The sequence below is a fragment of the Drosophila ananassae genome (genome assembly GCF_017639315.1).
Source record: "Drosophila ananassae strain 14024-0371.13 chromosome 4 unlocalized genomic scaffold, ASM1763931v2 tig00000054, whole genome shotgun sequence".
Taxonomy (NCBI): Eukaryota; Metazoa; Arthropoda; class Insecta; order Diptera; family Drosophilidae; genus Drosophila; species Drosophila ananassae.
The window spans coordinates 4,603,295-4,626,295 of NW_025319037.1; the positions used below are offsets into that span (position 1 = coordinate 4,603,295).

At 36.0% G+C, this 23,001-nt stretch overlaps 1 protein-coding gene across 2 annotated transcripts in view; it reads left to right on the top strand.

The window, feature by feature from the left end:
* Positions 1 to 23,001, top strand: part of LOC6501774 (eukaryotic translation initiation factor 4 gamma 3) — an 81,087-nt gene that overhangs the window by 24,064 nt on the left and 34,022 nt on the right. The window contains exons 4-6 of one of the 2 annotated variants that reach the window (XM_032452158.2): positions 174 to 899; positions 12,352 to 12,993; positions 13,052 to 13,232. In XM_032452158.2, coding sequence (XP_032308049.1) covers positions 174 to 899; positions 12,352 to 12,993; positions 13,052 to 13,232 — 1,549 coding nt within the window. The remainder of the gene's footprint in view (positions 1 to 173; positions 900 to 12,351; positions 12,994 to 13,051; positions 13,233 to 23,001) is intronic. The other variant, XM_032452159.2, reaches the window with a different exon arrangement.

A 23,001-nucleotide genomic window follows, 5' to 3' on the forward strand; every position in this document is an offset into this window, starting at 1 on the left:
TTAATATTTCCGCGTATTAAATTGTACTTTTTTACCTAATTTTCTTCTAATTTATCTGATTTTTGTAATATTTATTATACCATTATTTTTCATATTTATCATTCTTATATTTTGTAAATTTATCTTGATAATACAAAATCCAGCATCATTCCCGTTTTTGTAATCTGTTATAGATTTTATCATCCAATAAAAAGCCTAAACAGTATGCTACACAGGTGCAATCCTATAAGCAACAATCCCTTCAACAGCCTCTACAGCAGATGAAAAGTCATGCAACATTGCAGACTCAGTTTCATATAAGCAAGGCGTACAGTGTGGTCTCAATTCTTAAGACAACAGCCCAGAATGGCCTTCCAAACACCAACCTGTCACATAAACAACAACCATCTCATCACATTCAACAGTCGCATCAGCAGCTACAAAACTTTTCTAATATTGTAAACAGATCAGGACCATCAGGATCCCAACAGTCAACAGTCATTTTTAACGGTCAAACAAATTCTGGTGATTTAAATTCACCAGCCATTTTTAATTTGTCAAATCACAGAACGTTAACTGGAAGTGTTGAAGGGAATGTTCGATTTTTAAGCGTACCAGATATGACGAGCAGTGGTTGCAATATTAATTCAGCAACTCTCGTTGCAACGAGCTCTATTTCTGGAGCAGGAAATGGGGCAGATAATTACACTGGATCGTCAAAAAAAAACAAATTATCGTTGCCTACCTCGCACATTGGAACACCATTGAGCATTGCTCTCGGCCCGACAACATCAGGAACCTACATGAACAATAAGAACATCGTCGGCGTTAGCGTCAGTTGTGTTGATACTATTAGGAAACACGATCTCAAGAACAGTAATATGGTATCAAATAATAATTTCCAAACTTCAACAGCAGAGGTAAATTAGAAAATCCGTGGTTAGGAAAAATGATTTGAAAAACTTAAATTTTGTATACCCTTGCAGAGGTATTATGATTTTGGTCAAATGTGTGCAACGCAGTGAAGGAGACATCTCCGACCCTATAAAGTATATATATTCTTGATCAGATCACCTCCTGAATCGATATGAGCATGTCCGTCTGTCGGTTTCTACGCAAACTAGTCTCTCAATTTTAGAGCTATCGAGTTGAAACTTTGGACACATCCTTCTTTTCCTTGCAGGTTGTATATAAGTTGGAACGGCCGGGATCGGTCGACTATATCCTATAGCTGTCATATAACTGAATGATCGGAAATGCCATAACTTCGGTGTTTTTTAAGTTAGACGGTTGAGAATTTTCACATATGTTATAAAAAATATAAATATGGCTAAATTCGGAATTGGCATAACTTTGGTGTTTTTTAAGTTATGAAGATGGGACTTGGTACATATTTATTTTGGACAAAATAATCGGATTTGCCAAATTTCATAAGGATCGGACGACTATGTCCTATAGCTGCCATATAACTGAACGATCGGAAATGGCACAACCTTGTTATTTTTAAAGAGGCTAGGGGGGGAACATTTTTATTCCAAAATTGATTATCGAATCAATGTAATTTTCATAAGGATCGGCCAACTATATTCGATCCGATATTTATACATATAATAATAAAAGCTGCCTCTTAACTGCAAGGGTATATAAAATTCGGCTCCGCCCGAAGATAGCTTTCTTTTCTTGCTTTATTTATATTTATTTAGTATCTTAAAATTAGTTTATTACAGGGACCGTAATCATTATGAATTTTATTTAAAAGTCACAAAATGATAATGTATTGATTTTTATTTTTTATCATTATTCTCTAAGCGAAAAAATAAAAATAAAATACCATAATAATAAAAAAGTCCCATTCTTTTATAAATAATATAAGTGTTTTCCTAGGTACGTTTAACGGGGCAGGATGGTTTGAGACTTCAAAAAAAATTTTTTTTCAGAAATTTTTTATATAATCGAACATTATCTCAGGAATATCCTGTGCAAGTTTCATATCGATTGGACTAAAGTTCGATGAGATACCGATTTTTTAGTTTCTTTCTATCCATATACTTTCAATTGCTTTTAAAACTTTTGACGCGTTTTTCTCAAAACGACTTTTTTAAGTCGGTGCGTAACGTAACTCAAAAAGTAATGCTCGGATCTAAATAAAATTTTTCACACATCTTTAATACAATAAATACTTGCGGATGAACGAACGCTTTTTTTTTTTTAAATTTTTTTTTTACCATTTTAACGGGCTGATTTTTATGTAAAAATGGTACCTCCGACTTTACAACCGCGCCAAAAATTCAAAATCGCAAATTTTTTAAAATGGGTTTCGTTCATCCGCACAAGAAACTAATATTTTAAGTAAATCAATTCAATTTTTGTATTTCCGATAACACTGTAAGGCCAGACTTATGCACCGCAAGATAATAATTTTTTGAAGTGACTCCGCCCTACTGCCCGTCACGGGATAAAAAATAATTATTTCTTAACAAAAAAATTCCTAGATACTCTCCAAATATAGCCATGTATCGTGTAAAAATTAAATAATTGTATTCACTCAGAAATGAAAAAAAATCGCAAAAATCTGTTTTTTTTCAGCCTCTAAAAACATCCTGCCCCCTTAAAATACTCAAAACACTCATTTTTCAAATAAAAAAAATTAAAAAAGGTTTTTCACCCTTCGAAAATAATAAAACATTTATAAAAGTTACATCGATCATAAAATATTAATTTAAAAATATTAAATATTATATTTATTTAAAAAAATCTTGTTTATTGCACTAGAATTGGAGTACGTCCGCAAATGTTTTACCTTGAGATTTTTTTTTTTACCTTGAGTAATTAATACAATAAAACCAAGTGTATTTATATCCGGTTGTCGTAGAGTACATGGTTATATTATATTCTTGTGAATGTACGTGGGAGAAGGAATTATCTCCGACCCCATAAAGAATATATCCCATATATTCTTGATCAGCATGTCCGTCATCAGCATGTAAAAATGTGAGGATCTCAGAGACTATAATATATAGAGCTATAAGATTTCCTATGAATGAAGCGCAGATTAAGTTTGTTTCAAATTGTTTCCAAGCCCTCTATCGTCCCAAAAAATTGCATATGTTTTTATCGGCAGTTTAAAAAAATGTTTCGAAAAAGTAAGAAAAAGACTGAAAAAATTTTCAAGTCGATTCGAATAAAAGTTTTGGAGATAAAGCCGTGAAAAGGTGCACGCTCGAGGTCAGGTATAGGCAGAGCGCAAATTTTAAACGCGTTTTTCTCAAAACTATGTTTTTAAAGTCCGTTGACAAGATTTCTCGGACAAGGCTTTCGAGATACAGCTGTTTTCAAAATAATAGGAGTGCTTTTGCATATGCACTTGTCCCTTCTGTAGCAATGTTAGGCGTTCATTTTTTTCAATTTTATTTCTTTTTCCAAATTTGTTTATGGGTACACATTCTAAGGTACCGTTATTTTTTCGTTTTACTATCTTCGTTTTCTGAGAATTACGCAAATTCGTAAACAAACTTCATTTTGCGTTCATCAAAATAATAGGAGTGTGGCATTTTAATCTGCTCAGAGCGAAAAAATAGGTAATTATTCTTAAAAAAACGGTTTAAAAGTATAGAAAGATTAATTTCCAACTACAAATTTAACGTTTAAGATCGAAAACTTAAAGCAATGGGTCGTGGCAAACACTGCACACCTGAGCGGCGTGAGTTGATCAAAAACTTGATTTCAAGTGGGAAAACGTACAAGGAAGTGCAAAAAATAATTGGATACGGTGCTTCCATGATCCGAAATGCAATAAAATTTTCACCCAAGACGGAAACCCGCGGCCGACCCCAAGTTCTAGCCGATAAACTGGCTACACGTGTCGCAAGGTACTCCAAAAAGCATCCTTTTGCAAGCTGCAAAGAAATTAAGGATGAGCTTAACTTGGACGCAAGTATCCCAACAATAAGTCGTCTTTTAAAGAAGCAAAATTTGAAAGCCCACAGTCCACGGAAAATTCCATTCCACACCAAGAAGCACATAGCCGCAAGAATGAAATTTGCAAAGAGCCATGTCAACTGGTCAGTTGAAAAATGGCGTAACATCTTGTGGTCGGATGAGTCGAAAATAGTCCTTTATGGTGGGAAAGGATCTCGACAATACGTTAGAAGACCACCTAACACCGAATTTAATGCCAAATATTGCATTAAAACGATTAAACATGGCGGACATAATATAATGATATGGGCATGTTTCTCGTATTATGGCGTAGGTCCCATATATTGGATTAAAAATATTATGGATGGTCCTGGATATGTCCAAATAATGCAGGAAACAATGCTGCCTTATGCTAGCGAAGAAATGCCACTGCTTTGGGTCTTCCAGCAAGACAATGACCCAAAGCACACAAGTAAAGTGGCTAAGAAGTGGTTTGCAGAAAATAAGATTGCAGTACTAGAATGGCCCGCCCAGTCTCCCGATCTGAATCCGATCGAAAATTTGTGGACAGACGTTAAAAAGGCGGTCGCACAAAGGCACCCAACTAATGTTTCCGAGCTTTGGGAAATTGTAAAGGCCTCTTGGACCTCGATTAGTCCCGAAAGATGCCAGAAATTGGTGGATTCCATGCCAAGGCGCTGTGCGGCAGTGATAGCCAATAAAGGTGGTGCCACGAAGTACTAATTATAGTTTTTTTTATTGCATTTAACATTAAATTACTTCATATAACCATAGTTTGTCGTTATATATTATTTTCATAAGTTTTGAGCGAGTTTGCTTGAACACTCCTATTATTTTGAGAAACCCATATTGGGTGTTATTCCCTTTTTATTTTTTTTACTAAGTATGTATTCAATGAAGTAAGTTTTTTTTAGTTTTAAGTTTTTTAATACAAGTCATATTTGTTAAAAAAAATAAATTTAAAAAATTTAAATCGTATTGACATAGTTTTTTTCACCGTTTTTCACATTTGTAATGGGCACTCCTATTATTTTGAAAACAACTGTACGATTCTCGAGAACTTGAAAGGATTTTTTTTTCTTTGATCACAGCTATTTAAAAAAAATAGCCCCCCGGGTTTTCCCGAGGGGTCATCAGAAATGACGTCTCAATGGCTGACTGTTTAATATTTCTTTTTAAAAATTTCAGAAATTCTTCAAATATGTATATTTAAGAAACTTAAAAGTTGTAATTAAATTTGTCATTTTTTACATAAAAAAAATATTGAAAATAGCATTTGTTTGGCCTAGTAAACCCACCTAACCCCTTAAAAGGTTAACTAACCCAAACTGGGTTGATAATTCGTGCACCGGGTAAGAGTGTCTGGAAACTCAACTATAGCCGCCGCCTTTTCTTGTTATATTTTTATTCTCTACAAACATAGAAAAATGATTAAAATCGTTCTTCGTGCCAATTTCTTTTTAATAAATTGAGTCTTAGTGATATTTTAAATATGTCGGCCAAATATCGATTCATTTATATCTATTTATTATAATCAATCATGTTGTGTAATATTTTTATTGTTTTACGGAGTTGTTCATATATTACGTAATCACGCTTTTCATCAGTTTTGAGTATCTTCAAAAATGCCAAAGCCATGGCATTTTTCAACAGTCAGTTATATGGCATTATGGTCGACCTATCCTTGCATATATAAATGGACTTACATATCAACGGAAACATGGATTTTTGAAAAGTTTGGAATCCCTAAAGAATATTAACACCACATATTAACACATTTAAATCTGACTAAAAAAAATTTCTGTTATAACTTTATTGGTTTTATATTATTTGGTACTCCTTTTTATTGAAAAGCTTATTGGTGCTTAAATTTCCTATGATATAATTATTTTTTAAAAAATACCCGTTAATGCAACAAACAAAACCAAAAATTAAAAAAAACTACTTTCTTTATCAAATTTTTTAAATGAGGATCTTGATAAAAGTAACTAAGTATAATTAAGGGGGCAGGATGGTTTGAGACTTTAAAACAAATTTTTTTTCACAAATTTTTTATATAATAGAACATTATCTCAGGAATATCCTGTGAAAGTTTCATGTCGATCGGACTAAAACTCTCTAAGATACCGATTTTCTAGTTACTTTCGCTCCATATACTTATACATATACATACCATATACAATTGCTTTTAAAACTTTAGACGCGTTTTTCTCAAAACGACTTTCCAGTCGGTGCGTAACGTAGCTCAAAAAGTAATGCTCGGATCTAAATAAAATTTTTCACACATCTTTTATACAATAAATACTTGCGGATGAACGAACGCTTTTTTTTTTAAATTTTTTTTTTACCATTTTAACGGGCAATAATGGGCTGATTTTTATGTAAAAATGGTACCTCCGACTTTACAACCGCGCCAAAAATTCAAAATCGCAAATTTTTTAAAATGGTTTTGTTTATCCGCACAAGAAACTAATATTTTAAGTAAATCAATTCAATTTTTTTATTTCCGATAACACTGTAAGGCCAGACTTTACGCACCGCAAGATAATAATTTTTATACCCTTGCAGAGAGTATTATAATTTTGGTCAAAAGTGTGCAACGCAGTGAAGGAGACCTCTCCGACCCTATAAAGTATATATATTCTTGATCAGGATCACCTCCTGAGTCGATATGAGCATGTCCGTCTGTCCGTCTGTCCGTCGGTCCGTCTGTCCGTCTGTCTGTTTCTACGCAAACTAGTCTCTCAGTTTTAGAGCTATCGAGTTGAAACTTTGCACACACCCTTCTTTCCTTTGCAGGCAGTATATAAGTCGGAACGGCCGGGATCGGTCGACTATATCCTATAGCTGCCATATAACTGATTGATCGGAAATGCCATAACTTTGGTGTTTTTTAAGTTAGAAGGTTGGGAGTTTCTACACATGTTATATTTGACCAAAATATCTTATGTACAAAATTTCGTAAGGATCGGTCGACTATATCCTATAGCTGTCATAGAACGATCGAAATTGGCATAACTTTGGTGTTTTTTAAGTTAGAAAGATGGGATTTGGTAGAGATTCTATTTTGGGAAAAACAATCTGATTTGTCGAATTTCATAAGGATCGGCCAACTATATCCTATAGATGCCATATAACTGATTGATCGGAAATGCTATAACTTCGTTGTTTTTCAAGTTAGAAGGATGGGACTTTCTGTGCATTCTAATTTGGGCCAACTTATATGATCTGCTAAATGTCATCAGGATCGGCCGTCTATATCCTATAGCTGTCATATAACTGATTGATCGGAAATGCCATAACTTCGTTGTTTTTCAAGTTAGAAGGATGGGAGTTTCAGTGCATTCCTCTTTTGGCAAAATAATTCGATTTGCCAAGTTTCATAAGGATCGGCCAACTATATACGATCCGCTATATATCTAATAATATAAGATGCGTGGCGCCACCTAGCGGACTGCGACTCAACTGCAAGGGTATATAAACTTCGGCTCCGCCCGAAGTTAGCTTTCCTTTCTTGTTTGAAGTGACTCCGCCCGACCGACTTAACAAAAAAATTCCTAGATACTCTTTAAATATAGCCATGTATCGTGTAAAAAAATGGAATAATTATATTCACTCAGAAATGAGAAAAAAAATCGCAACAATCTGCTTTTTTTCATCCTCTGAAACCATCCTGCCCCCTTAACCTGGAAACCTTAAACGATTTAACTCCTTCGAAGTATAAAGTCTCAATTGTTGCTTGACTTATGGCTTGTGGCTTGACCTTTCATTTCCTGATCATTTTATATTTTTAGTTCATTCGACATTTTGTTAGCACTTAATTGCTTAAGTTGCTGCTTTATTATTTTAACCATCTCACGCGACGTTGCATATTTTTTATGACCACTTCATGACGTTTTGCGAAGCTACCATTATCATTGTGAGGAGTTATGGTAATATAAATAAAAACTTCACTTTAAGATTTTTGAGCTAACGACCAGTCGATGGCTGTGATTTTCAAACCAAATTTAAATTAGTTGGCAATACGGTTTTACGATTTTTTTTTTAAAGCTAAATTTTGAAGCTATTTTACCAAAATTCATCATTGATCAAAAACTATTGTACCGATTACTTTAAAATTTATAATAAAATATTTTTATATCTATTTCCCGCTAATGTTAAAGATTTTGTATCATACCCGAGTTATGATGATTATCGCAAATCTATTTGTTGACGATAGATTGATCGATTGTTGACTATAACCACTAACCATACAACATATGGACTTCTCATTTTATACAACAAAAATGGACGCAAAAATTTCTTGCGACAGGCCCCCGGAGGCCCCAGAGAGAATCTTACTCTCATTCTTACGCTCAAATTCTCTTTGAACGTTTTTGGTTGTTCAGTCGCTGAGAGGTGTGCGTTCGACTTCGTTTTGAAGCCAGCTAAATTTTTTGATTTTTGTAACTTTTCAGGCATGCTACCCTAAGAAAATGGGAGTATTCATTATGTTATTATATATTATATTATATATTTTAATATTTCATACTTTTTATACATATTTAGGAATATGATTAGATGGCAGCTGTAAAATGCTTTACATATATATTAGGTTTTCAAAAAAGTCTTGCGGTATTTTTATTGAATTTTCAATTGTTCATAAAATTGGGTACAATAATGCGATTCAAGTCAAATATGCGCCGTTTTGTTCGATGACGCATTCCCAACGAGATGCCAACTTCATAATGTCCCTCTCATAGAAGCTCGTTTCCCTTTTGGCAAAAAACTCGGAGAGCCAATTTTCACAGGCCATGAAACAGTGGTAATCACTTGGTGCGAGATCCGGACTATACGGTGGATGCAAAAGAACCTCCCATCCGAGCTCCCGGAGCTTCTGGCGCGTCACTAAGGATGTGTGTGGCCTGGCGTTGTCCTGGTGGAAGACAATTCGGTCTCTGTTGATCAAAGATGGCCTCTTCTGCATGAGTGCTGTCTTCAAGTGGTCCAGTTGTTGGCAGTACAGGTCCGAATTTGGCCATAGCGTTTGGCCATAGGGGAGCATCTCATAGTGGATTATTCCTTGTCAATCCCACCAAACACACGGAAGAACCTTCCTGGTCGTCAATCCAGGCTTGGCCACCGTCTGGGCCACTTCACCGCTTTTCGACCACGACCGTTTGCGCCTTACGTAAGTGACCCGCTTTTCATCGCCAGTCACCATACTCTTCAAAAACGGGTCGATTTTGTTGCGATTTAGAAGCGATTCGCATGCGTCGATACGGTCAAAGATGTTTTTTTGCGTCAATTAGTGTTGCACCCATACATCGAGCTTCTTAGTGACTCCAAGCTTCTTCAAATGGTTTATGACGGTTTGATGACTCGTGCCCAGCTCTTGACCGATGCTACGGCTGCCACTATGCCGGTCTCTATCGACCAATTCAGCGATTTTAGCGCAATTTTTGACGACAGGCCTTCCGGAGCGTGGCGCATCTTCGACCACCTCTACACCAGAACGAAAACGTTGAAACCATCGTTGTGCGGTGGAAATGGAAACTGTATCGGATCCATAAACTGCACAAATTTTATTGGCGGCTTGAGATGCATTTTTTCCTTTATCGAAGTAGTACTGTAAAATATCCCGAATTTTTTCTTTATTTTGCTCCATGATTGCGACGCTATAACTCACGAACGATTAAAAGAAAAGACAATCAATCAAACACGTGTAAGCGAGTGAAATGAGATTCCAAAAAGGTATAATATGATGCGACGAATAAAACAAGAACAACGCGCTTTCAGCGCCAACTAGCGAAAATACCGCAAGACTTTTTTGACAACCTAATATTTACGAAATTACATATACAAGGTGTGTGTCAAAAGTTTCCGAACTTTTCTGCCAGGGCATTTTCTGGTGCCGCCATCTTTGTGTGAGTATATGCGTTTGAAAGATACATTATTCACCGATTTTCCCTCCAAATTTCAAGACATTTGGAACATTGGAATTGGATTTATTGCGTTTTAAGTGACAGTTGTATTTTCGTTGTATGAAATGAGAAGTCTTATGTTGTATGGTTAGTGCTATGACATATTTGTTAATATTTCTAAAACAAAACAAAGAAATTTGATGGATAAATGAACCTTGGTTTGGTACCGGTTTAAACATTTAAATTTCGCGCTTAGCTTGTGAAGTCAAATATAATCGTATTTTGCAATGCTGTATAAAAAATTACAATCGATTGAAATGGAGTTCACAAACGCCGAAATTCGGGCAATTTAGAAATTTTATTTCGCACAGGGAAAAACTGCTGCGGAATCTCGTAGACAGATTAGGAGATAAGTGGAGATAGTTCCCCGAAGTGGAAATGGTGGAAATAAAAAAAAAATCGTCAAGCGACTATTAGAACTAACGCAGAGGAGCTGCAACTAAGCACGGAAACCGTCCATAAGCATTTAAAGTCGAAAAATTTAACAAATAAGCTCTATGTATGGGTGCCTCATGAGTTATCCCAAAAAAACCTTTTCGACCGTGTATCAATCTTTGAATCTTTGTTGCACCGTAATAAACTCGACTCGGATCGGTTGGTCACTGGTGATGAAAAATGGATCACATATGACAACATAAAGCGTAAAAGATCCCGGCTCAGAAGGTGTTGCTGAGTGTATGGTGGGATATCAGAGGAATTATCCATTATGAAGTGTTTGTTGGGAAGAGTTACTGCATCCACCTTATAGTCCGGACATTGCCTCAAGCGATTACCATCTGTTTTTGGCCATATAAAATTTTTTCGATGGACAAAAAATGAGTTCAAGGGAGGATTGTGAAAATCGAATCACCGAGTTTTTTTTTGCCAGTTGGGACAAGGACTTCTTTAGGAAAGGCATACAAGTTACCATCAAAATGGCAGAAAATCACTGAAGACAACGGTACATTATATAGCACTTAAATCGGACAATGCTAACTATGTTAAAATCGTCGTCAAAAATCAATAAAGAAACCAGTGTCATTACCAAAAAACCTAATATTATAAAACCATCCTGCCCCTTAAAGATGCTTGAGGCTATTTCCAACATTTTTATTAGAAAGTTGATCTGATGGTTAAATTCTCATAAGGATCGGCCACCTATATACGATCCGTTATGAGCTGCTTCCTAACTGCTCGGGTGTATAAACTTCGACCACCTGAAGTTAGCTTACCTTTCTTGTTTTCGTTTAAAGAAAAGACATTGGAATAGTTTGGAATTAAAACTTTTGTAAAAAACTTTAATGAAATTGCGCCACCTCAGTTTTGGCATCAACCCTTTTTCAAAATTTTTGTTTGAACTGGAACTAAATAAAATAAGATGTTTATAAGAATATTGCTGGCATATAACTGGTTGATCGGAAATGCCATAATTTTTTATACCCTTGCAGAGGGTATTATAATTTTGGTCAAAAGTGTGCAACGCAGTGAAGGAGACATCTCCGACCCTATAAAGTATATATATTCTTGATCAGGATCACCTCCTGAGTCGATATGAGCATGTCCGTCTGTCCGTCTGTCCGTCTGTCTGTCTGTCTGTCTGTCTGTCTATCTGTCTGTCGGTTTCTACGCAAACTAGTCTCTCAGTTTTAGAACTATCGAGTTGAAACTTTGCACACATCCTTTTCCTTACAGATAGTATATAAGTCGAAACGGCCGGGATCGGTCGACTATATCCTATAGCTGCCATATAACTGAACGATCGGAATTGGCATAAGTTTGGTGTCTTTTATGTTAGAATGATGGGACTTGCTACGGATTCCATTTTGGGCAATGTAATTTGAACTGCCAAATTTCATTGGCCGACTATATCCTATAGACGACATATCTGAACGATCGGAAATGGATCGGAAACGGCTCCGCCCAAACTTAGTTTTTCTTTCTTGTTTTAGTACATATTTTTTAGTCGGGGGAAAAATGGAAACATCAAAAACCTGTGTTGGGCCAAGCAGCCACCAAAAAATGCATTTAAAAATAATCATAAAATACATAGCTGCAGCTGTTGTTATCAGCATATATTCTTCTCTGTTTTGTCTTCCAGTTTCGCATGCGCTTATTATTATTTGTTGCGTATGAACTTTGGGAGCTTTGGTGGAGCTTCTGCGCAAGCTCTTAGTTTTTCCACTTGATATTCGGTTTTGGTTGGGATCGGCCGCTGCAGTTGTTTTGGGGTTAAATTGACCCAATAAAATTATTGAAATTGAATTGTGGAGTCTTTATTAAGTTGGTCGGTATCAAAACGCTGATAGCTCAACAACCTGTGTACGTAATATAAAACATTTGTAAAAAAAAAATTTCAAATAAAAAAATGTTGTTTTAATGAATTCAATTTAAATTTTTTTTATTTTTAATATTTGTTATTTAATCATTTTTGTTATTAAGATCTATACATAAAAATAAATAATTGTTTCTTATTGATTTCAACATTTTTCAGTACGTTTCAACGGGAAACAACAGCTCCGGAAACACTAGAACAAATCCACAAAGTAGTGCGATATTTCGTGGACCACCACCGTCGTCCAATGCTCCACGTGGCTCTAACGGAAGTGGAACACGCCATGTCCATGTCCAACCTATGTACTCTCAAAGCATCCACCAAAATATGGTTCTACAACCATACACACAGTATAATCCGCGGCAGCAGTCGTTTTCCACATCCCACATGCAATATGCGCCGCCTTTGCCCTATTACCAATACCAATATGTGCCAACTCTTCAGCAACAGCCACCACCACATTCGCGTAGTGCCGTGACGGTAAATGCAAACGTAAATGTAGCGAACACTTTGCAAACAGTTCAATCTGTACAAAATGGTCCACTTAGTGGCCCAGGGCCTACATCATCGCAGTTGCAACTGCTTACAAGCTCAGTGCAGGCTGGAGCAAACACGGTTATTGGCGTAGGTGGACCAGGTAATGGAATGGGACAGGTAGGTGTTGCTCCTATGGTAGGAGTAATACCAACTGCTGTGCCGTCGCAAGCAGTGTCTGTACAGCCTAGTAGACGTCGTCATCAGCATCGTCTTCAAATTATAGATCCAGCAACGAAAAAAAATATATTAGATGATTTGGACAAGGTCTGTATATTTATATACACACAAATAAGCTTAACATTTATTATTGTTTATATTAAAGACAACCACAACACCTGAAAATGCTGACTTCTCTGAGCAAACAATAACAACATCTGCAACTGCAGCTCCTCTAGACTCAACAATTAGCATTCCCCCCCAAGATGCTATCGGAACAAATGTTGAATGCAATGTAGCCTTACAAAGCTCAGATTCTCGTATGGCAGCACCGTATATAACATTGGGTAAGTTTTTATTTTAAAAAAAAAATGTTTATTTTTAATATACTATTCGAAAAGATAAATTTAGCACCATTTCTCTTGCTAAATATGTATATTTTCGCACACAAGGATTTTATCAATTATTCTATATTTTACGCTTGTAGAAGGTTATTTAAGTTGGAAAAAAGTGCTTAACGAAGTGAGCACTTCAAACACGGTTATACAGTTATTTCAGGCACACCTTTGCTTCAATATAAGCAATATAACCGTTTCCAAAGTTTCTAAAAGTCAAATTTTAAAACTACGAATTTAAACTTTGCACATACCTTATTCTTTTAAACTTGGGCAAACTACAGTCAATATTGTTACACATACATGATCATATTAACAGGTACATTTTGAAACTATTCAATTTTAAGATTTTATCAACACTAATCGTTAAGTAACACAGGCCAAAGGCAAAAAAATCTCCACGCTAAATTTCACCTGCACCATAACCTTTATGCTCCCCTAAAGCAAAGTCCAGAACAAACATAGGTTCCATCACCCGCACCTAAGGTACACCTAAGAAAAGAAATTGATCAAATTTTACCATATATTGAATTATATAGGCCATGTGCTTGCATTGACCATCATTGTTTTCAGTACATATCATTTTTGAAATGTATGTGTACCACTGTAAGTATGTATATGTATGTGTACAACTAAAATAAAAAAATTATATCTAGCAGTTACCATATCTTTGGAATACTCATCCAAAGTCTCCGATTTTCTACATTTATTTTTGTGCTTCTATGATTTTTCCTCTTTCCTCTGATTTTTCCGCTTCTAACATTTTCCTATGGAAGATTTTATATACCCTTGCAGAGGGTATTATAATTTTGGTCAAAACGTAGTGTGCAACGCAGTGAAGGAGACATCTCCGACCCTATAAAGTATATATATTCTTGATCAGGATCACCTCTTGAGTCGATATGAGCCTGTCTGTCTGTCTGTCTGTTTCTACGCAAACTAGTCTCTCAGTTTTAAAGCTTTCGAGTTAAAACTTTGCACACACCCTTCTTTCTGTTGCAGGCTGTACATAAGTCGGAACGGCCGGGACGTCTATATCATATAGCTGCCTTATAACAGATAAGGATCGGCCGACTATATACGATCCGCTACATATCTAATAATATAAGATGCGTGTTGTCACTGCGGACTGTGACTCAACTTCAAGGGCGACTCAACTTATATAAACTTCGGCTCCGCCCGAAGTTAGCTTTCCTTTCTTGTTTTCTTATTGAAATCAGTAGATCATACTATGTTTTAATTAAGCCATGACTTTTTAAAAATATGAGATTAAAAACTCCTATTTAATTGAAGAAAATTCTTATTGATTCTTAATGATCGGCCAACTATGACAGAGAACTATACATGAAATAAACTGTCATTTAACTGCAATGGGATAGCAGTGTCGACCCGAAGCTAGCTTTAAAATAAAAAGAAGAAAGGAAATCTAACCTCGGGCGGAGCCGAAGTTGATATACCCTTTCAGTTACGTAGTCGCTTATATTATTATCCGTGGGCAGTCCGAAAAGTACTTAGCGTCACCGCCCGATGGCGTCGCTATCGCAGAAGAAATTTACTATTGTGCAATTTCAGCCGAATCGGACTCGTAGTTTTATTTTGACTGCGTGTGGAATCGGACGTGTCCGCAGGTCTGTGAAGTTGGCACCCCAAATTTCGAATTTCAAGAAAATAATAACTGACCATTATTGACCATCGTTTGACCACTATTGACCACAAATATTTTCGTTTTACCACCTTCCGAAAAAAAATTAGAGCAAAAAAACTTTCCGGGGGCCAACTTCACACTAGCCCCCGGGCATCAGAAAACATCTTTTGACATTAAATTTTAACGCATAGACCAGTTTAAACGATTGACCATCCCATAAAATCGATTGACCAACCCATAAAATCACTTGACCACCAAAAAAAAATTTTTTTTTTTTCATTCCTCAAGGTCATGTGTCGGGGGCAAGCAACCAACGTCAGAATATGAAAAAAACATGTCATTTGAAAGCATTTTTGCAGAAATTGGAATTATGATAATTGACCATCTCTCAAAAATGAATGATCAATACATTTGAGAAAAATCTTCGTTTTACCACTTCTCAAAAAGAAGATATAGCCAAAAAACTTTCCGAGGGCCAACTTCATACTACCCCCATCATATGTAGAAACATGTATAAAAAACGTATTTTTGCGAATTTCGCAATTCTAATGGTTGACCATTTCTAAACATCGTATCAACATTATCCTTAACAAAAATCATCGTTTTACCACTTCTCAAAAAGAAGATATAGCCAAAAAACTTTCCGAGGGCCAACTTCATACTAGCCTCATCATATGTAGAAACAGAAATACGTATAAAAAACGTATTTTTGCGAATTTCGCAATTCTAATGGTTGACCATTTCTAAACATCGTATCAACATTATCCTTAACAAAAATCATCGTTTTACCACTTCTCAAAAAGAAGATATAGCCAAAAAACTTTCCGAGGGCCAACTTCATACTAGCCTCATCATATGTAGAAACAGAAATACGTATAAAAAACGTATTTTTGCGAATTTCGCAATTCTAAAGGTTGACCATTTCTAAACATCGTATCAACATTATCCTTAACAAAAATCATCGTTTTACCACTTCTCAAAAAGAAGATATAGCCAAAAAACTTTCCGAGGGCCAACTTCATACTAGCCTCATCATATGTAGAAACAGAAATACGTATAAAAAACGTATTTTTGCGAATTTCGCAATTCTAATGGTTGACCATTTCTAAACATCGTATCAACATTATCCTTAACAAAAATCATCGTTTTACCACTTCTCAAAAAGAAGATATAGCCAAAAAACTTTCCGAGGGCCAACTTCATACTACCCCCATCATATGTAGAAACATGTATAAAAAACGTATTTTTGCGAATTTCGCAATTCTAATGGTTGACCATTTCTAAACATCGTATCAACATTATCCTTAACAAAAATCATCGTTTTACCACTTCTCAAAAAGAAGATATAGCCAAAAAACTTTCCGAGGGCCAACTTCATACTAGCCTCATCATATGTAGAAACAGAAATACGTATAAAAAACGTATTTTTGCGAATTTCGCAATTCTAATGGTTGACCATTTCTAAACATCGTATCAACATTATCCTTAACAAAAATCATCGTTTTACCACTTCTCAAAAAGAAGATATAGCCAAAAAACTTTCCGAGGGCCAACTTCATACTAGCCTCATCATATGTAGAAACAGAAATACGTATAAAAAACGTATTTTTGCGAATTTCGCAATTCTAAAGGTTGACCATTTCTAAACATCGTATCAACATTATCCTTAACAAAAATCATCGTTTTACCACTTCTCAAAAAGAAGATATAGCCAAAAAACTTTCCGAGGGCCAACTTCATACTAGCCTCATCATATGTAGAAACAGAAATACGTATAAAAAACGTATTTTTGCGAATTTCGCAATTCTAATGGTTGACCATTTCTAAACATCGTATCAACATTATCCTTAACAAAAATCATCGTTTTACCACTTCTCAAAAAGAAGATATAGCCAAAAAACTTTCCGAGGGCCAACTTCATACTACCCCCATCATATGTAGAAACATGTATAAAAAACGTATTTTTGCGAATTTCGCAATTCTAATGGTTGACCATTTCTAAACATCGTATCAACATTATCCTTAACAAAAATCATCGTTTTACCACTTCTCAAAAAGAAGATATAGCCAAAAAACTTTCCGAGGGCCAACTTCATACTACCCCCATCATATGTAGAAACATGTATAAAAAACGTATTTTTGCGAATTTCGCAATTCTAATGGTTGACCATTTCTAAACATCGTATCAACATTATCCTTAACAAAAATCATCGTTTTACCACTTCTCAAAAAGAAGATATAGCCAAAAAACTTTCCGAGGGCCAACTTCATACTACCCCCATCATATGTAGAAACATGTATAAAAAACGTAAACTTTTCCAAGAAAACACATTTCGTAAAAGTTTAAATTTTGATGTACCCAAGATTTTAAAAAATGATTCAATAAAAACTATAATTTTGGAAGTGGTAAAACGATGATTTTTGTTAAGGATAATGTTGATACGATGTTTAGAAATGGTCAACCATTAGAATTGCGAAATTCGCAAAAATACGTTTTTTATACGTATTTCTGTTTCTACATATGATGGGGGTAGTATGAAGTTGGCCCTCGGAAAGTTTTTTGGCTATATCTTCTTTTTGAGAAGTGGTAAAACGATGATTTTTGTTAAGGATAATGTTGATACGATGTTTAGAAATGGTCAACCATTAGAATTGCGAAATTCGCAAAAATACGTTTTTTATACATGTTTCTACATATGATGGGGGTAGTATGAAGTTGGCCCTCGGAAAGTTTTTTGGCTATATCTTCTTTTTGAGAAGTGGTAAAACGAAGATTTTTCTCAAATGTATTGATCATTCATTTTTGAGAGATGGTCAATTATCATAATTCCAATTTCTGCAAAAATGCTTTCAAATGACATGTTTTTTTCATATTCTGACGTTGGTTGCTTGCCCCCGACACATGACCTTGAGGAATGAAAAAAAAAAAATTTTTTTTTGGTGGTCAAGTGATTTTATGGGTTGGTCAATCGATTTTATGGGATGGTCAATCGTTTAAACTGGTCTATGCGTTAAAATTTAATGTCAAAAGATGTTTTCTGATGCCCGGGGGCTAGTGTGAAGTTGGCCCCCGGAAAGTTTTTTTGCTCTAATTTTTTTTCGGAAGGTGGTAAAACGAAAATATTTGTGGTCAATAGTGGTCAAACGATGGTCAATAATGGTCACTTATTATTTTCTTGAAATTCGAAATTTGGGGTGCCAACTTCACAGACCTCGTGTCCGCGGATTTTATAAAAATGGAGAAAGAGCAATATCGGTCTGTGATTCAATTCTTGTTTTGAAGGGAAAATCGCGCAGCGAAATCAAAGAGCTCTTGAATGCTGTGTACGGTGACTCTTCTCCTTCAATGGCGACCTTCAAAAATTGGTTCATCGAGTTTCAACTTGGTCGCACGTTCGTTTTTGGTAAGCCACGCCCAGGTGCCCCAAAAACGGACACAACGGAGGATAAAGTGACAAAAATCCACGATCTCGTATTGGCAGAACGCCGATTGAAGATGCGCCAGATAGCTAAGACAGTAGACATGAAATGAGAAAGTTGTCTGCGCGATGGGTGCGCGTTTGCTCTTTTTGAACAACAAACGCAACCGTGAGACCACTTCAGAGCAGTGTTTGACGCTGTTTTAAGTGCAATACGAAACAGTTTTTGCGTCGTTTCGTAACCATCGACGAAACATGTATCCACTGGTACACACCAGAGTCCAAGGAACAAAAATTTGGGTGCTGCGTTTGCTCACTTTGGACAACAAACGGAACCGTGAGACCACTTTAGATCTACTGGTACACTGGTTCTAACGGCCAAAAAGGTATTGGCCACCTTTTGTTGGGACTCACAAGGTGTGATCTACATCGACTACCTGGAGAAGCGCAAAACAGTGACAAGGCTGTACTATGCCGAATTATTGGGCCGAATTGCAGAAAATACGGCCCCATTTGGGGCAGAAAAAGTGCTCCTCCATCATGACATCGCCAAACTGGTCGAATTGCTTGAAAAAGTCTCTCTGTGGACAGAAATTTGCGTCGAATGAGGAGGTCGTCGCCGCCACAGAGGCCTATTTTGCAGACCTATTTTGCAGAAGAATTTGGAGCATAGCCAGAAAGAATTGGATAAATCACCACCTTTCCAAAAAAATTTTTTTTTTTTGTGGAAGCTAAGAACTTATTGTACCACCCTCGTATGTATATATATATCGGAACGTATATATTTGGCCGATCCTTATGAGGATAATGACCAAAGCATTTTTAAAAAAGCAAGTTTGTGCCATTTCCAATCGTTCAGTTATATGGATATAGTCGGCCGATCGCTATGAAATTTGGCACATCGGATAACTAATGGAGTCTGTATCATTTCCCACTAAAACTTACCTACTTCTATCGGACTTCCATTCCATTTTGGGCAATCTAATCCGATCTGCAAAATTTCATAAGGATCGGCCGACTATATCCTATAGCCGCCGAACAATTGGTAATGGCACAACCTTGCTATTTATAAAGATGATTGGGTCGGTTTGATACATTTTTATTAGAAAATTGATTCGATGGTGAAATTCTCATAAGGATCGGCCTACTGTATACGATTCGATATATACATATATAATTATATAAGCTGCTACCTAACCGTAAGGGTATGTAAACTTCGTTAGCTTTCATTCTTGTTTCTACTTATTATACCCTTGCAGAGGGTATTATAATTTTGGTCAAAAGTGTGCAACGCAGTGAAGGAGACATCTCCGACCCTATAAAGTATATATATTCTTGATCAGGATCACCTTCTGAGTCGATATGAGCATGTCCGTCTGTCCGTCTGTCCGTCTGTCTGTCTGTCTGTCTATCTGTCTGTCTGTCTGTCGGTTTCTACGCAAACTAGTCTCTCAGTTTTGGAGCTATCGAGTTGAAACTTTGCACACACCCTTCTTTCCTTTGCAGGCAGTATATAAGTCGGAACGGCCGGGATCGGTCATATAACTGCCATATAGCTGCCATATAACTGATTGATCGGAAATGCCATAACTTTGGTGTTTTTTAAGTTAGAGGGTTGGGACTTTCCACACATGTTATATTTGACCAAAATATCTTGTGTGCAAAATTTCATAAGGATCGGCCGACTATATCCTATAGGTGTCATAGAACGATCGAAATTGGCATAACTTTGGTGTTTTTTAAGTTAGAAAGATGGGATTTGGTACAGATTACTCTTTTGGCAAAATAATTCGATATGCCAAATATGCCAAACATAAGGATCGGCCAACTATATACGATCCGCTACATATCTAATAATATAAGATGCGTGGCGCCACCTAGCGGACTGCGACTGAACTGCAAGGGTATATAAACTTCGGCTCCGCTCGAAGTTAGCTTTCCTCTCTTGGTTTTTTGGTTATTTTTTGTACCCAAACTACAAAAGAAAATCGGCAACCGAATAGTTTATACAATGCTATGAATAGGCATCTTTGCTTCACAGGTAGCATCATCGATAGCTCTATTCATCGGATTATATCTTGAGTAAGCGACTTTTATACGACCCAGATATGAACAATATATCAAAAGTTGCGTTATCGCAAGGGCTTTCTTCACATTAATATTAATAGGACAGTTAGAGCCAATATGGAAAAAAAAAATTATTTTTAGTGTATTTATTTGTCCTAACAAATCGATTTTTTCGAGGGGTATCAGATTTTTGCGATTTTTTTTCATTTCTGAGTGAATATAATTATTCAAGTTTTTTACAAGATAAATGGCTATATTTGGAGAGTATCTAGGAATTTGTTTTTGTTAAGAAATAATTATTATTTATCCCGTTTCGGCAGTCGGTCGGAATCGCTTCAAAAAAGTGTTATCTTGCGGTGCGTAAAATCTGGTCTCACAGTGTTATCTTAAATAAAAAAATTGAATTAATTTAATTAAAATATTAGTTTCTAATTCGAATGAACAAAGTAATATTGAAAAATAATGGATTTTTAATTTGTGGCGCGGTTGTAAAACCGAAGGTACCATTTTAACATAAAAATCAGCCCATTATTGCCTGTAAAAATGGTAAAAAGAATTTTTTTTTAACATAAATGCGGTCGTTTATCCTCAAGTATTTATTGTATAAAAGTAAAAAATTTTATTTGGATCCGAGCATTACTTTTTGAGTTACGTTACGCACCGACTTGGAAAAAATTGTTTTGAGAAAAACGCGTCTAAAGTTTTAAAAGCAATTGAAAGTATATAGATAGAAAGTAACTAGATATTCGGTATCTCAGCGAATCCTGAAATCCTGAATAACTGAAAGAAACACCAATGTCTCTACTAGGTGACACCAATGTCTCTACTATCTCCAATTTGCTGAAAGTGTTTTACATTTACGCAAATTTCTCCCAATGCACTGTAGTTTTTTTTGGCATAAACTCTAGTTTTAAAGATAAAAACTTGAAATTTTTTATATATACTTTTAAGATTAATGTAATGTAATGTAATTTCGGTTTTTGTTGCTTTTTGAATCGGACCATTGCCTTCATCCACCCCCATTTAAAGAAACTGACCTTTGTGATTAGATTTATCACTTGACATGGCCCTTTTAATAAATTAAATTTGAAAAATTGCTGCAAGCCACTTATAATTTTTTTTTTATTTTTATAATAAAAAATGTACAGTTTAATCAGATTGTTTTTGTCCCTTTCATTGTTTTTGTGAATGTGAATTGTTCTGTGAATGTTTTTTAATGTAACCAATGAAACATTTAATTTTGGTTGATATTTGCTGATTTAAAGTTTCATCGAATTTCTCGCCGTAAAGTAGTGTTTGTATGTAGCTTCTTAGAGCATCTTCGGATCGGCTGTTTTTCTTCCAAACTTCGAGTGCAGCGTGTGCAAGTTCATAAGTTGCTAGACATAAGTCATTTTTTGGAAGAAACGTGCAAAAAGTTGCAAAAATGATTACTTTTGCGATATTAGGGATACATTTGGTAATAACTTTGCGTTTATACCTTTTTGCAACTTTGTGCCATTTAAAAGTTATACAGAACACATACAAACTTGTTAGTTTGAAGCTAAAACAAGAAAGGAAAGTTAACTTCGTGCGGAGCCGAAGTTGATATACCCTTGCAGTTAAGGTTGTTCCATTTCTGATCGTTCATTTATATGGCGGCTATAGGGTACAGTTGGCCGATCCTTATAATTTGGCAGATCTGATTGCCCAAAATGGAATCCGTAGAAAGTCCCATCATTCTAACTTAAAAAACACCAAAGTTATGGAATTTCCGATCAATCAGTTATATGGCAGCTATAGGATATAGTCGACCGATCCCGGCCGTTCCGACATAAATACTCATGCAAGGAAAAAAATGATGTGTGCAAAGTTTCAACTCGATAGCTTCAAAACTGAGAGACTAGTTAGCCTAGAAACCGACAGACAGACGGACAGACAGACAGACAGACGGACAGACAGACAGACAGACGGACAGACAGACAGACAGACGGACAGACAGACAGACAGACGGACAGACAGACAGACAGACAGACAGACGGACAGACAGACAGACAGACGGACAGACGGACAGACGGACAGACAGACAGACAGACGGACAGACAGACAGACAGACGGACATGCTCATATCGACTCAGGAGGAGGTGATCCTGATCAAGAATATATACTTTATAGGGTCGGAGATGTTTCCTTCACTGCGTTGCACACTTTTGACCAAAATTATAATACCCTCTGCAAGGGTATAAAAAGCATACAACAAGCATACAAAAAAAAACCAAATGATTGGGTGCCGCATGATTTGACGCAAAAAAACCTGTTTGACAGAATGATATGATAGTATATGATATGCTTCTGAAACGGAATGAACTCGAATGGACGGATGGTGACTAGCGACGAAAAATGGATTACATACGACAATATCAAGCGAAAACGGTCGTGATTGAAGGGCGGTGAATCGTTAAAAACAGTGGCCAAGCCGGGATTGGCGGTCAGGAAAGTTTTGCTTTGTGTTTGGTGGGATTAGAATGAATTGGAATACACAAGAGCTGCTCCCATATGAACCGTTTGAAGCTGGCGATCGACCAGAATTTTCCAACAGGAAGGGTGTAGT